Raw genomic sequence first — 15,118 nt, forward strand, 5'->3', positions numbered from 1 at the left:
CAGTTACATTCCCATTCACATCCAGTAATGCACATGACACATGGGGGTGTCTGGTTTATTCTGTCAGTCAAAGTTTCCACTGAGGAGCAGGAACTGAATAGCAGGGATCTGGGGCTGAACAGCACAGGATGTCCAGGTGTGAGAGGGCAGGAGCTTAGTGGAGTAACCAAAGTAGCTTCAGAGTGAGGCTAAACAGGAGTGGTTGGGTGCCCTGGAGCCCAGCCCCACTCATGGCCTCAGCATAGAACCTAGCCACCTCCTCGTTGGGGTTGCCCTGGGCTGGGTCAAACCACATTTGGATGCAGCGGCCGCTCCCTCGACTGTAGTTGCTGACCTTGTAGGAGTTACTCCATATGTTACTGCACAGTGCCTCAGGCGTGGGGAAGTAGAAACTGAAGGGGTGGCAGGCAGCTTCCACTGGGCACTGGTTAAAACCTGCAGGTCAGGGCAAGGACAGATAACATAATGATGATGCAAAGAGACTCTCATGCCTCAGACTCCAAAGTCCTGGGTTCAATCCCCTGCATGGCCATAAATACCAGAGCTCAGTTGTACTCTGGGGGGGGGGGGGGACCCGTAGGGCAGAAAGATCTTTAGTTTCTGGACTTAGAGGTATCTCTGGTACCAGCACCCCCACAGCCCCTAACCTTCACTGACTCCATTCCACACCCCACACCTCCATCTCCCACCCCCCACCCTCACCTGAGGTCCAGTTCCAGCCCTTGTGCCAGTTGCTCTTGCATGTGTAGGAAGTGCGGCAGTCCTCCCACCAGCGCTCACAGTCCTCTTTGCACAGGGGCACGTTCAGGATCCGCTCTTTGCGCCAGCTCTGGTCTACCTGGGGCAGGGAGGGAGGGAGGGGGGGATAGGTAGACAGAGAAAAATGGGCTCAGACGGCAAGCTTTTCAGCAGCTTGCTTGGAGAAGCAGGCTTCTGTCTGTCAGTTGTCAGGGAGGACACCTACCTGCTGGATCCAGGGCCCCAGGTTGGGAGAGCACTCGTACAGACAGACGTCCTGGATGAAGTGCCGTTTGCAGGCAGGCGTCATCTTCTCAGGACAGTGGTCCCAGTTGAAATTGTACAGATAGGAGATATCCTTATGGATTTCCTGGCTGGTGTTAACGGAGCAGCAGGAATTCTTCTTCCAGGGACTGCACTAGATGGGGAAAACACAGCACTGCCCAAAACCTTCCCAGACACTGTGACTCCCTTCATCTCCCTTCTGTTGTTGGTTTTTTCTGCCACCAGTACTTCATGTCGAAGTGGCTTGTACCCCCCGCCCAGATTATTCTTCCCTTTAGTCAGACAGAGACAGAGAGAAGAAACAGAGAGGGAGGGGGAAGAGAACACCACAACTCTGCTTTACCACTTAAGTTTCCTGGAGTCCAGGAGGTAGCACACTGGGTTAAGCGCACATAGTATTAAGTGCAAGGACCTGGCAAGGATCCTAGTTCGAGCCTCTGGCTCTTCACCTGCAGGGGGTCACTTCACGAGCAGGTGCTTATCTTTCTCTCCCCCTCTCTGTCTTCCCTTCCTCTCTCAATTTCTCTCTGTCCTTTCCAGCAATAATAACAGCAACAATAATAATGGGGGAAAAGATGGCCTCCAGAAGCTGTGGATTTGTAGTGAAGGCACTGAGTAAGCCCCAGCAATAACCCTGGAGGCAGGAGAAGGAGAAGGAGGAGAAGGAGAAGAAGAAGGAAAAGAAGAAGAAGAAGGAGAAGGAGAAGGAGAAAAGTCGGGCGATAGCGCAGGTGGCACAAAGCACAAGGACCGGCATTAGGATCCCAGTTCAAGCCCTCGGCTCCCCACCTGCAGGGGAGTCGCTTCACAGGCGGTGAAGCAGGTCTGCAGGTGTCTTTCTCTCCCCCTCTCTGTCTTCCCCTTCTCTCTCCATTTCTCTCTGTCCTATCCAACAATGACATCAATAACAATAATAACTACAACAATAAAACAAGGGCAACAAAAGGGAATAAATAAATATTTAATATATATTTTTTATTTATTAACACAACATAGGGAAAGGGAAAGGGCGAGAACACTAGAGCATCACTCTGGCATATGGAATGCCGGGAATAGAACTCAGGACTTCATTCTTCGAAGCCAGTGCCCTGTTTAGTGCACCACCTCCCAGACACAATCCAGAATAGTTTTAATTATGTAGACACTCCATGCATTCTTATTGAGTGAATGAAAACCCCTGACCTAGAACATAGTATAAAAGTAAAATATTGGGGCCAGGTGGTGGTGCACCTGGTTACGCACACACACCACAGTGCGCAAGGACCCAGGTTCAAGCCCATGGTCCCCGCCTGCAAGGGGAAAACTTCATGAGTGGTGAAGCAGGCTTGTAGGTGTCTGTCTCTCTCCCTTTCTATCTGCACCTCCCCTCTCAATTTCTCTCTGTCTCTATTCAATAATAAATAAAATATAAAAAATAAAAAAGTAAAATATTAAGATGTGTACTGGTTCGGGAGGTGGCACAGTGGATAAAGCACTTGGACTCACAACATATGTACCACAATGATGCTCTAGTTCTCTTTCTCTCTTTCCTCTTCTCTTTCATTAATAATAAACAAGTAATTTTTTAAATATTTATTTATTTATTCCCTTTTGTTGCCCTTGTTGTTTCATTATTATAGTTATTATTGTTGTTGTTATTGATGTCATTGTTGGATAGGACAGAGAGAAATGGAGAGAGGAGGGGAAGACAGAGAGGGGGAGAGAAAGACAGACACCTGCAGACCTGCTTCACCGCCTGTGAAGCGACTCCCCTGAAGGTGGGGAGCCAGGGGCTTGAACCGGGATCCTTACACCAGTCCTTGCACTTTGCAGCACCTGCACTTAACTCTCTGCACTACCGCCCAACTCCCATAAAATTCTTTTTTTAAAAAAGATGTGACTAAAAATGTATACAGTTGTGCACAGGGTTTGGGGAAATAGGGTAGTGGTCTGCTCAACAGATTTTCATGCTGGAAACACCAGAGGTTTCAGGTTCAGTCCTCAGCACTACTATAAACCAGGGCTGAGCAGCTGGAAGAATTCAAGTTATGCTGTTGTTTGTTGGCCCACACTGGTATCTGCGGGTTCAGTGATTCAGAACAAGTAGAAGCAGAGGACTTTGACCATTATCTGCTACTGAGGTCAAGATGAACAGCTACATAGTGAAACACATATTTCAAGGAATTTCTGGTTTTCCCTGTAGTTAGTGGCAGCATATAAATTTAGAAATGTATATTTTGTGAGGCCCAGCGAAATAGCTCACGTGGATAGTGCGCTGCGGTGCCAGTGGCACAACCCAGATTCAAGCCTGGTCCTCACTGCTTTGTAAAAGCTGTGATGCTGTTGCCACTTTTTCCTTCTCTTCTTTATTTTTTATTGGATAGAGACAGAGAGAAGTTGAGAGGGGAGATCACATATGTATATATGATATATATATGTATGTACGATAGAATCAGGATATTTTTTTAAAAGATTTTATTTATTTATGAGAAAGACAGGCAGAGAGAGAAAGAACCAGACATCACTCTGGCATATGTGCTGCCGGGGATCAAACTCAGGACCTCATGCTTGAGAGTCCAAAGCTTTGCCACTGCGCCACCTCCCGGACTATAGAATCAGGATATTAAAGTGTCTGTAGCAAATTCACCATCATTAAATGGAAACCTCAGGACATGGTTGAGTGCACACATTTTAGTGTGCAAGGTCCTGGGTTCAAGGCCCTGGTCCCCACCTGCAAGGGGAAAGCAGTCCAGCAGGGAGTGTGTGTGTGTGTGTGTGTGTGTGTGTGTGTCCCCTCCTCTCTATTTCTCCCTTCCCTCTTAATTTCTGTTTCTATACAAAATAAACAAACAAACCTCAGGCCCAGTGGGGTGTGGAGCCCCAGGGGAAATGTCAGCTTGACTGCCTGCCACTTTTCTTGATTGATTGAGGCAGGCAGAAAAGAAGCTTCTATGTACAGAGTACACCTTTTCCTCTCAGATCCCAGGATGGGTCAATGTCAATCTAACCTCTGAAATTAGAATCAGTGCTTGTCCGAAAAGGGGCTCCAGTGCCATGTCCCAGGCTCATTTCTGGGTCTGCTTCCTGATGTGTGTAGTTCAGAAACACAACACCCGGGACTGGGCTGTAAGCACTGCACATTTGGCACTCAGCATGTGCTAAACAGATAGGTCGCCTATTCATGCAAGCTGAAGGCAGGCCTTCTGATGCTTCCTTCTTCTGCCCTTTTCTCTTTTTCAGTCAGTTCCTCCTGCCCTCTCCCCTTCATAGCACCTTTCAGCCCACCTGATAATGCAGCTTGTCCTCAGGGCCTGGCTTTTCCTTGTGGTGCTTCGCATTCATGCAGACGTTGAGAAGCTCAGTCCTAGACCGGGTCGCCCAGACTACGGCCAGACATACCATAAAGAGCAGCAGCTGAGCTGTCATCAGCCGGGCCATTGTCAGTCCCTAGAGGAAGAGCGGTAGTCATATGGGAACAGCCCCAGATGGGTGGAGCCACAGGCAGTGGCCACTCCCTCTGCCCCCACCCCTACCCCAGTCTTCGCAGCCCTAGACTATCCAAGGGACAGTCCCTGTCTGAACCTCACTGATTTCTCCCGGTGGTCTAAAGATGAAAGTGACTCAACTAAACACTGGGCTTAGGGCAAAATGCCAGAATAGCTAACTTGCCATAGGTTTTTCACAACGCTTTGAGGCAATCCTTGTTGGAAATCCTTTGAGGCAAATGTTTCAGAGTTAAACACCTTTAGGAACTTATAATAGGTAGGGGCGAGCAGAAGCATACACATCACAGTGTTCAGGGACCCAGGTTCAAACCCCTGGTCGCCACCTGAAGAAAAGCTTCATGAGTGGTGAAGCAGTGCTGCTGGTCTTTTTACTAGACTCTGTCTTCGCCTCCCCTTTCAATTTCTCTCTATCCTATCCAATAAAAGAAACAAACACAGGAAAAATAAATGACCACTGCGGGGCCAGGTGGTGGGCACATGGCTAAGTGCACATATTACAGGGTACAAGGACCTAGGCCCAAGCCCCTGGTGCCCACCTGCAGGGGGAAAGCTTCACAGGTGGTGAAGTAGAGCTGTGGGTGTCTCTCTGTCTCTTTCCTTCTCTATCTCCCCCTCCTCTCTCAATTTCTGTCTCTATCCAATAATAAATTAAAAAAAAATAAAATTAAAATAGATAGCCACTGGGAGTGGTGGATTGTGGATTCAGATGTAGGCACTGAGATCCAGTGATAATCTTGTTAGCAATAAAAACATTTTTTAAAGGAATTTATGACAGGCAATACAAAATAGGGTCATATGATTTACATGCGTTCAGTAATCTGTAATTCTGTTCAGAGAATCACATACAGAGTTCACATTCTGTAATGAGATTGTCACACTGGTGATATGAACTGAAAGCTGGAATAACCCCATGCTGAGCTAGAAAACCTCACATAACACACAGTAGGTAAAACATTGGATTCTCAGCACTGCATGTGTTAGAATGATGCTCTGCTTCAGTTTCTCTCCCTCTCCCTCCCTCCCTTTCTTTCTCTTTTATAAATAAATTATAAAAATCAAACAAACAAACAAAAAAAAACTCGCATTGAGACTTGGGAGGTGGCACAGTGGCTAGGGTCTTGGACTTAAAAACTTAAGAAGTCTTAAATTCAATCTCTCCCTTCATCTCTCTTGCATGTAAATAAAGAAATCTTAAAAAATATATGATAGGGGCGTTGGGAAGTAGCGCAGCGGATTAAGCGCAAGGACCAGCATAAGGATCCCGGTTCGAGCTCCGGCTCCCCACCTGCAGGGAAGTTGCTTCACAGTCAGTGAAGCAGGTCTGCAGGTGTCTTTCTCTCCCCCCACCCCCCACCCCCACTCCACCCCCGTCTTCCCCTCCTCTCTCTTCATTTCTCTCTGACCTATCCAACAACGAATGACATCAACAACAACAATAATAACCACAACAAGCCTACAACAACAAGGGCAACAAAAAAAAAGGGATAAAAAAAATGGCTTTCAGGAGCAGTGGATTCATGGTGCAGGCACTGAGCCCCAACGATAACCTGGAGGCAATAATAATAATATATATGTAATATATATATATATATATATATATATATATATATATATATACATACACACACACACACATATATATATATTAATAACCTTGCATCAATTTTCAGATTAGATTTTGACACCAAAGAACTTTGGTTAAAAATTTACTACTCTTGGGAGTCGGGCAGTAGCGCTGTGGGTTAAGAGCACGTGGCGCAAAGCGCAAGGACAAGCATAAGGATCCCAGTTCGAGCTCCCGGCTCCCCACCTGCAGGGGAGTCGCTTCACAGGCGGGGAAGCAGGTCTGCAGGTGTGTTTCTCCCCCTCTCTGTCTTCCCCTCCTCTCTCCATTTCTCTGTCCTATCTAACAATGACAATAACTACAACAACAATGAAAAACAAGGGCAACAAAGGGGAAAATAAATTTTAAAAAAAAGTTCTTTAGAAAAAATTTACTATTCTTGAGCCGGGAAGATAGTATTAATGGTTTTGCTAAAGATGTTCATGCCTGAAGCTACAGGGTCCCAGGTTCAATCCCCAGTACCACCGTAAGCCAAAGCTGAACAGTACTCTGGCTTTGGTATGTGTGTGTGTGTCTCTCTCTCTCTTCCTCCCTCTCTCCTTATCTCTCTGCCATTAAAATAAAATACTTTTAAAAGTACTACTCTTATGATCTGGGAGGTAGCAAAGTGACTGGTTAGAGCTTTGGACTTAAAAAACCTGAGGGAGCAGAAGTCATGATTCCACAATGGCTATACAAAAGGCTTTCATGCCTGCAAGGATCTGGACAAGGATCCATGTTTGCCCCCAGTTCCCCACCTGCATGTCACTTCACAAGCAGTAAAGGAGGCCTGCAGGTCTCTCTCTCTCCCTTTCCCCACCCCCTCTCAAATTCTCTCTGTCCTATCCAACATAAAACGGAAAAGAAAAAAAAAAAGGTCGCCAGGAGCAGTGAATTTGTAGTGCTGGCAGAGACCCAGCGATAACCCTGGAGGCAAAAAAAAAAAAAAGACTTTTATGCCTGAGGCATCAGAGGTTCCAGATTGAATCTCTAAGCAGAGCTCTTATAAAATAAATTAATTAAACTTTTTTTTTTTTTTTTACCAAAGCACTGCTCAGCTCTGGTTTATGGTGTACAGGGGATTGAACCTGGGACCCTGGAGCCTCAGGCATGAGGTCTCTTTGAATAACCATTATGTTATCTACCCCTGCCTTGAACCAAATATCTCACATGAAATAAATCTTTAAAAAGAAAATAATGATTTTTGCAGGCAGGGAGGTGGCTCAGCAGGTAAAAGTACAACCTTTGCATGAATGACACCCTGGGTTCAACTCCAGGTACCACATAAAATGGAGTGGTGATCTGGTCACTATCTCATTAAATAAATACATCTTTTTAAAATTTATTTATTTATTCTCTTTTGTTGCCCTTGTTGTTTTATTGTTGTAGTTATTGTGGATATAGATATCGTTGTTGTTGGATAGGACAGAGAGAAATGAAGAGAGGATGTGAAGACAGAGGGGGAAAGAAAGATAGACACCTGCAGACCTGCTTCACTGCTTGTGAAGTGACTCCCCTGCAGGTGAGAAGCCAGGGCTCGAACCGGGACCCTTACACCAGTCCTTGCACTTGGCGTGGCCACCTGTGCTTAACCCGCTGCGCTACTACCCGACTCCCATAAATACATCTTTTTATCAATGTTCACTACTGACTCTTTGTTTTAAAGCTCCATTAATCTGCAGCCTATATTAAAAACAAAACAAATGGGCCAGGTGGTGGCGTACCTGGTTGAGTGTACATGTTACCATGTGCAAGGACACAGGCTCAAGTCCCCAGTCCCCACCTTAAAAGGAAAAGCTTTGCAAGTGGTGAAGCAGGGCTGAAGGCGTCTCTCTGTCTCTCCCTTCTCTCTCCATTTCCGGTTGTCACTATCCAATAAGTAAAGATAATAAAAAATGAAACAACAAAAAAAAAAAAACGGGTGGCACAGTGGATAAAGCATCGGACCCTCAAGCATGAGGTCCTGAGTTCAATTCCCAGCAGCACATGTACCAGAGTGATGTCTGGCTCTTTCTCTCTCCTCCTATGTTTCTCATTAATAATAAAACTTTTTAAAAAAATAAATAAAACTGAAAAACACTTGCTTCCAATTCTTTCAGCCTCATCAATTCCACTCTCCCAGAGCTCCAATGTCCTGGGGGTGTCTGTCAAAGAGGTCTAGGGTGGGTGTGGACAGTCTCTGGCTGCTTGGGAGGCCCTTGCCTTCTGCCACAGAACTCGCCTCCCCTCAGCCATCATGGTTCTACCATCCTGTAACTCCAGACTCTAAGCTTCAGGAGATGTCTGTTCCCTCACCCTGTTGGTCTCCAAAATGCATTTATTTTCCAGAGTGCCTTTCTGGCATTCTCCTGATAAGCCATTTTTCTGTTTTCTTTTGCTTCCTGGCAGGGCTCCTTGCACTGAAGGTTTCACCAGGGTTATGGCACTCCCGTGTGGTGCCAGGGCTGGAACCTGGGCCTCACGCAGAGTGAAGCAGGCACCCTACCCAGTGAGCCACCTCTTCTCAGTTGCCTCTTCCTGGTCCCAGCTCTGGCAGAACAGGGACATTTCTGGCCGGTGTTCTTTCAGCGTCTGTTGCTGCGTTTTCTCTAGCTGAAGGCTTTCATGGGGACAGTAGGTACTGGGTGCTGTGGGGTCCTGAGAGGCCTTTATTGCCAAGGCCGCTTTCCGAAGTTCTCTTCTTTGTCATGCAAAGACACTGTTCAGCAAGGCCCTCCCCACCTTCTTTAGTCTCAGCATCAGATTTTGATCTTTTTCTTTGCCTCCAGGGTTATTGCTGGGGCTCAGTGCCAGTACTAAAAACCCACTGCTCCTAGAGGCTATTTTTTCCATTTCTATTGGATAGAACAGAGAGAAATTGAGAGGGGAAGAGAAGCTAGAGAGAGAGAGAGAGAAGACACCTTCAGACCTGTTTCTCCACCTGTGAAGCAGTCCTGCAGGTGGGGAGCCTGGAGCTTAAACTGGGATACTCGCCTGAGTCCTTGCACTTCCTACTATGTGCACTTAACTCAGTGTGCCACCACCAGGCCCCCTTGATCCAGTTTGGACACTCCCCACCAAATGAAATGACCATGGTTCCCCTACTTCTGACCCTCAGGGCTCCAGCCTTGAAGCTGAGTTTAGGCCGGAGCCCAAGGGCCAGCTAGTTTCCATATGGAAGCTAAAGTGTAGCCTAGCCTCAGGCAGGCCAACTCTGGGCCTGTCTCCAGCAGGCCAACTCTGGTCTGGGCCTGTCTCCACTTCCCTATAGTTTGGGCCTTAGGCAAAATGTATCCTCCCAGATCATCAAATTCTTTCAACCAGCTCTAGGTAAATCACTTCTGTTGGGGGGTGGGGAGCAGCATACCTGGAAAAGAAGGCTCTCCGTCTAGCTCAGCTTGGGATCTGCAATCCCTTTCACCTAACTCCAGAGCACAGCTCAGTTTAGTGGCCTAGGAGATAAGCAGTAGGGCAGGCAGTGGGAATGTGGCCCAGGAGCAGAGATTGGGATCGGGCGAAGGCCACTCAGCAGTTAATTATTGCACGTGGGTACCAGCCCGCCTCGGTGGGAGGGAGTGGATTAATAGTGCAGGCCTGAGGTCTGTCTGCAAGCCCCACTCACCCATCAATAAAACCTTACAGCCAGAGTTTCTGGGATCCTTTCAAATGAGCTGGTCCTTGTCCAGCTCCCCATCCTAATATATAGGCCCAGAGAGTTATGACAGCGACAATTTCAGGACAAGGGTGGCTATCCATCCTTCCGGCCTCCCACCCAGAAGTAGAGAGCCATGGGTATCCATGTCCCCGACACACAAAGTCACCAGCTCCTCCAGCCTCATCCAACTCCAGCTTAAAAATCAGACACTGCACACAGGACTTTGCTTGCCTGAGGCCATGGTTCAAAAATCCAGCACAATCATATGCTAGAACTGAGCTGTGTTCTGGCCTCTGTTACTCACCAAAAAGTTAATAAGCAGGGCCATGCGGTGGTGCATCTGGCTAAGCACATGCATTACAGTGCACAAGGACTTGGATCAAGCCCCTGGTCCCCACTGCAGTGGGGAAGCATCAATAGTGGTGAAACAGGGCTGCAAGTATCTCTCTGTTTCTCCCTCTCTATCTCTCTCTCTCTCTCTTCCCTCTAAGTTCTCTCTGTCCTATCAAATAAAATAAAGTTAAGAAAGATGATGAATGACATAGTGGGGGTTGTATTGTTAAATGGGAATCTGGGGAATGTTATGCATGTACAAACTATTGTATTTACTGTTGAATGTAAAACATTAATTCCCCAATAAAGAAATAAATTATTTTAAAAAAATAATAATCATGGGTTGGAAGAATTAACATCATCAAAATGAATATATTACCCAGAGCCATCTACAAATTTAATGCTATCCCCATCAAGATCCCAAGCACATTTTTTAGGTGAATAGAACAAATGCTACAAATGTTTATCTGGAACCAGAAAAGACCTAGAATTGCCAAAACAATCTTGAGAAAAAAGAACAGAACCAGAGGCATCACACTGCCAGATCTCAAACTGTATTATAGGGCCATTGTCATCAAAACTGCTTGGTACTGGAACATGAACAGACACACTGACCAGTGGAATAGAATTGAGACCCCAGAAATGAGGCCCCACACCTATGGACATCTAATCTTTGACAAAGGGGCCCAGACTATTACATGGGGAAAGCAGAGTCTCTTCAACAAATGGTGTTGGAAACAATGGGTTGAAACATGCAGAAGAATGAAGCTGAATCACTGTATTTCACCAAATACAAAAGTAAATTCCAAGTGGATCAAGGACTTGGATGTTAGACCAGAAACTATCAGATACTTAGAGGAAAATATTGGAAGAACTTTTTTCCGCATAAATTTTAAAGACATTTTCTTTTTTTTTTTTTTTTTTTTTAATTTTTAATTTTTTATTTTTTATTTAAGAAAGGATTAATTAACAAAACCATAGGGTAGGAGGGGTACAACTCCATACAATTCCCACCGCCCAATCTCCATATCCCACCCCCTCCCCCGATAGCTTTCCCATTCTCTATCCCTCTGGGAGCATGGACCCAGGGTCATTGTGGGATGCAGAAGGTAGAAGGTCTGGCTTCTGTAATTGCTTCCTCGCTGAACATGGGCATTGACTGGTCGGTCCATACTCCCAGTCTGCCTCTCTCTTTCCCTAGTAGGATGGGTCTCTGGGGAAGCTGAGCTCCAGGACACATTGGTGGTGTCTTCAATCCAGGGAAGTCTGGCCGGCATCCTGATTAAAGACATTTTCAATGAAACGAATCCAATTACAAGGAAGACTAAGGCAAGTATAAACCTATGGGACTACATCAAATTAAAAAGCTTCTTCACAGCAAAAGAAACCACTACCCAAATCAAGAGACCCCTCACAGAATGGGAGAAGATCTTTACATGCCATACATCAGATAAGAGTTTAATAACCAACATATATAAGGAGCTTACCAGACTCAACAACAAGACAACAAATAACCCCATCCAAAAATGGGGGGAGGAATTGGACAGAATATTCACCACAGAAGAGATCCAAAAGGCCGAGAAACACATGAAAAAATGCTCCAAGTCTCTGATTGTCAGAGAAATGCAAATCAAGACAACAATGAGATATCACTTCACTCCTGTGAGAATGTCACACATCAGAAAAGGTAACAGCAGCAAATGCTGGAGAGGATGTGGGGTCAAAGGAACCCTCCTGCACTGCTGGTGGGAATGTCAATTGGTCCAACCTCTGTGGAGAACAGTCTGGAGAACTCTCAGAAGGCTAGAAATGGACCTACCCTATGACCCTGCAATTCCCCTCCTGGGGATATATCCTAAGGAACCCAACACATCCATCCAAAAACATCTGTGTACACATATGTTCTTGGCAGCACAATTTGTAATAGCCAAAACCTGGAAGCAACCCAGGTGTCCAACAACAGATGAGTGGCTGAGCAAGTTGTGGTATATATACACAATGGAATACTACTCAGCTGTAAAAAATGGTGACTTCACCGTTTTCAGCCGATCTTGGATGGACCTTGAAAAAATCATGTTGAGTGAAATAAGTCAGAAACAGAAGGATGAATATGGGATGATCTCACTCTCAGGCCGAAGTTGAAAAACAAGATTAGAAAAGAAAACACAAGTCGAACCTGAAATGGAATTGGAGTATTACACCAAAGTAAAAGACTCTGGGGTGGGTGGGTGGGGAGAATACAGGTCCATGAAAAATGATGAATGAAATAGTGGGGGTTGTATTGTTAAATGGGAATCTGGGGAATGTTATGCATGTAAAAAAAAAAAAAAAGAAGTAGAAACGCAAAGCAGAAATTGACTGAGTTTGGAGTATGGCACCAAAGTAAGAAAGCAGAAGTATACTAGAGTTTGCAGTGAGTACCTCCCTAATACTACCTTTCCACTTTTCCAAGCTTTGGGTCCATGATTGCTCAACAATTTGTTTGGCTTTCTATGTTAACTCTCTTTTCAGTCACCAGGTTCCAGGTGTCATCAGGATGCCGGCCAGACTTCCCTGGATTGAAGACACCACCAATGTGTCCTGGAGCTCAGCTTCCCCAGAGACCCATCCTACTAGGGAAAGAGAGAGGCAGACTGGGAGTATGGACCGACCAGTCAATGCCCATGTTCAGCGAGGAAGCAATTACAGAAGCCAGACCTTCTACCTTCTGCAACCCTCAATGACCCTGGGTCCATGCTCCAAGAGGGATAGAGAATGGGAAAGCTGTCGGGGGAGGGGGTGGGATATGGAGATTGGGCGGTGGGAAAATAAATAAATAAATAAATAAATAAATAAAATAAATAAAAATATTTTAAAAAATAAATAAAAATAATAATAATAATAATAAATAAAATAAAATAAAGTTAAAAAAAACTTTTTTAAAATCTTTATTTTCTGGAGACAGTCAGTAATTGAGAGGGAAGGGGATGATAGAGAGGGAGAGAGACAGACACCTGCAGCCCTGCTTCACCACTTGCGAAGCTTTCCCCCTGCAGGTGGGGACCAGGGGCTCAAACCTGGGTCCTTCTGCACTGTAACATATGCGCTCAACCAGGTGTGCCACCACCTGGTCCTCAAGTTAAAAAGCTTTTTAAAAATTAATAGTGGGGGAGTCAGGCGGTAGCGCAGTGGGTTAAGCACACATGACGGAAAGCACAAGGACCAGAGTAAGGATCCTGGTTCGAACCCCCAGCTCCCCACCTGAGGGGAGTCCCTTCACAGGCGGTGAAGCAGGTCTGCATGTGTCTTTCTCTCCCCCTCTCTGCCTTCCCCATCTCTCTCGATTTCTCTCTGTCTTATCCAACAACAACGACATCAATAACAACAATAATAACAACAATAAAAAAGACAACAAGGGCAACAAAAGGGAAAATAAATAAATAAATAAAATTAAAAAAAAATTAATAGTGGGGGAGTTGGGCGGTAACGCAGCGGGTTAAGCGCACGTGGCGCAAAGCACAAGGACTGGCGTAAGGATCCTGGTTCGAGCCCCCAGCTCCCCACCTGTAGGGGAGTCGCTTCACAGGCAGTGAAGCAGGTCTGCAGGTGTCTGTCTTTCTCTCCCCCCTCTGTCTTCCCCTCCTCTCTCCATTTCTCTCTGTCCTATCCAACAACGATGACATCAATAACAACAATAATAACTATAACAATAAAACAAAAGAGAATAAATAAATATTAAAAAAATAATAGTGGTGGGGCCAGCAAAATAAAAGCATACTACTTAGAAAGCATACTACTCTGTCCAGGTTAGAACCTCCCACCACATTGAGAGGGGAGAGAGAGATACCTGCAGACCTACTTCAGTTTGTGAAACTACCTCCCTGCAAGTGGGGATCAGAGACTTGAACCCAAGTTCTTGTACATGGTAATGTGTGTGCTCAACCAGGTGTGGTACCGCATAGCCACCAATACATTTTTTTAAAAAAATGAATAAATAAAATTGAGGTGTTTTGTTTTTGTTTTTGTTAATCAGGTATTTTTTTTCCTGCCGGGGTTATTATCACTGGGGCTTGGTGCCTACACCAGGAAACCACAGCTCCCGGTAGCCAGTTTTTTCTTTTCTTTCTTTCTTCCTTTTTTTTTTAATTGAGGGGAGGGAAAGATAGAGATGGAGAAAAGAGACACCTGTAGACCTTTACCACTCATAAAACTTTCTCCTATAGGTGGGGACTGGGGGCTTGAACCTGCGTCCTTGTGCATGATAACTTATGCAGTCAACTGGTTGTGCCACCATCCAAAACCCTAAAATCAGACATTCTAATATATCCAGAGACTCAATTCTCCCAAGGCCCCAGCCACTTTCCCAGCCTCTCGTACTCCCCATCCACACAGGTGTCTTACAGCAGCTGAGGCTCCTCAGACATTTTCCCTTAGCCAGGGGCAGGGCCTTCCTTGCTCACCTTCTGAGATGTGGTCTTATGACAGGCGGAGAAAGGAAAGCGGGAAGGGAGGACTCAGGCCACGGGAAATGCAGATATGGACACCACCACACTATGGATGTCTGGGGAAAGCCAGGGGACATGGGGCCCCTCTACCTGGAGAAGGTCACGGGTCTGGGCTTCTGGAACAGGAAAGGTTCCAACGAATCAGTGGGATCCTTGCAGGAGAATCTGCCAGAAGGAACGCCTGAAGGGTCTGTAGAAATGGACTCTCCGTCCTGAGTCTTTTCTCCCAGGGAGTGAACCTCTCCTGAATGCTGAGAAACCTAGGGCGGTGAGCCCTCTGAAGTCTCAGTAGGTGGAGAGGCCCTTCTGGCTTTATAAGCCAAGCCCAGCTCAGCCTTCTGATTGGAAGGAAAGGCGAGTCAAATGCCTGAGGGTGTGAACTCTGAAGAAGATTAGACAGGGTGTGCTCTCCCCACACTCCCTGTGACCTGGGGACTAATAAGTAACTAAGTTTATGAAACCCCCCCCCTTCCCTGCAGGGGGACTGTGGGAACTGGCCTCCTCCTGGAGAGTGAGTTGGAAGTGGAAGAGTTCCTGCTCTCGTGCAGTCTAATGC

At 46.0% G+C, this 15,118-nt stretch overlaps 1 protein-coding gene across 2 annotated transcripts; it reads right to left on the bottom strand.

Annotated features, from left to right (window-relative positions):
• Positions 1–25: 25 nt before the first annotated feature.
• LOC103117474 (folate receptor alpha-like) lies at positions 26–14,908 on the bottom strand. Of its 2 annotated transcripts, none has more exons than XM_060176902.1 (5): positions 14,653–14,908; positions 4,288–4,449; positions 961–1,156; positions 703–834; positions 26–435 (listed from the first exon to the last, which is right to left on the bottom strand). In XM_060176902.1, exons 2-5 carry the CDS (start codon positions 4,438–4,440, stop codon positions 155–157), a joined length of 762 nt encoding a protein of 253 aa, XP_060032885.1. In that variant the 5' UTR covers positions 4,441–4,449; positions 14,653–14,908; the 3' UTR covers positions 26–154. The 2 variants fall into 2 exon arrangements, with proteins under 2 accessions (XP_060032885.1, XP_060032886.1); XM_060176903.1 differs by lacking the exon at positions 14,653–14,908 and adding an exon at positions 14,518–14,532.
• Positions 14,909–15,118: the final 210 nt, after the last annotated feature.

Source organism: Erinaceus europaeus, chromosome 17 (assembly GCF_950295315.1).
Source record: "Erinaceus europaeus chromosome 17, mEriEur2.1, whole genome shotgun sequence".
Taxonomy (NCBI): domain Eukaryota; kingdom Metazoa; phylum Chordata; class Mammalia; order Eulipotyphla; family Erinaceidae; genus Erinaceus; species Erinaceus europaeus.

Excerpts from the sequence above, each read along its gene's own strand:
- LOC103117474 (XM_060176902.1), bottom strand. The coding sequence starts at position 4,440 with ATGGCCCGGCTGATGACAGCTCAGCTGCTGCTCTTTATGGTATGTCTG. Across the intron at positions 835-960 it reads GCCCTGGATCCAGCAGGTAG|ACCAGAGCTGGCGCAAAGAG; the intron begins GTGTCCTCCCTG and ends TGCCCCAGGTAG. Across the intron at positions 436-702 it reads GGGCTGGAACTGGACCTCAG|GTTTTAACCAGTGCCCAGTG; the intron begins GTGAGGGTGGGG and ends CCTGACCTGCAG.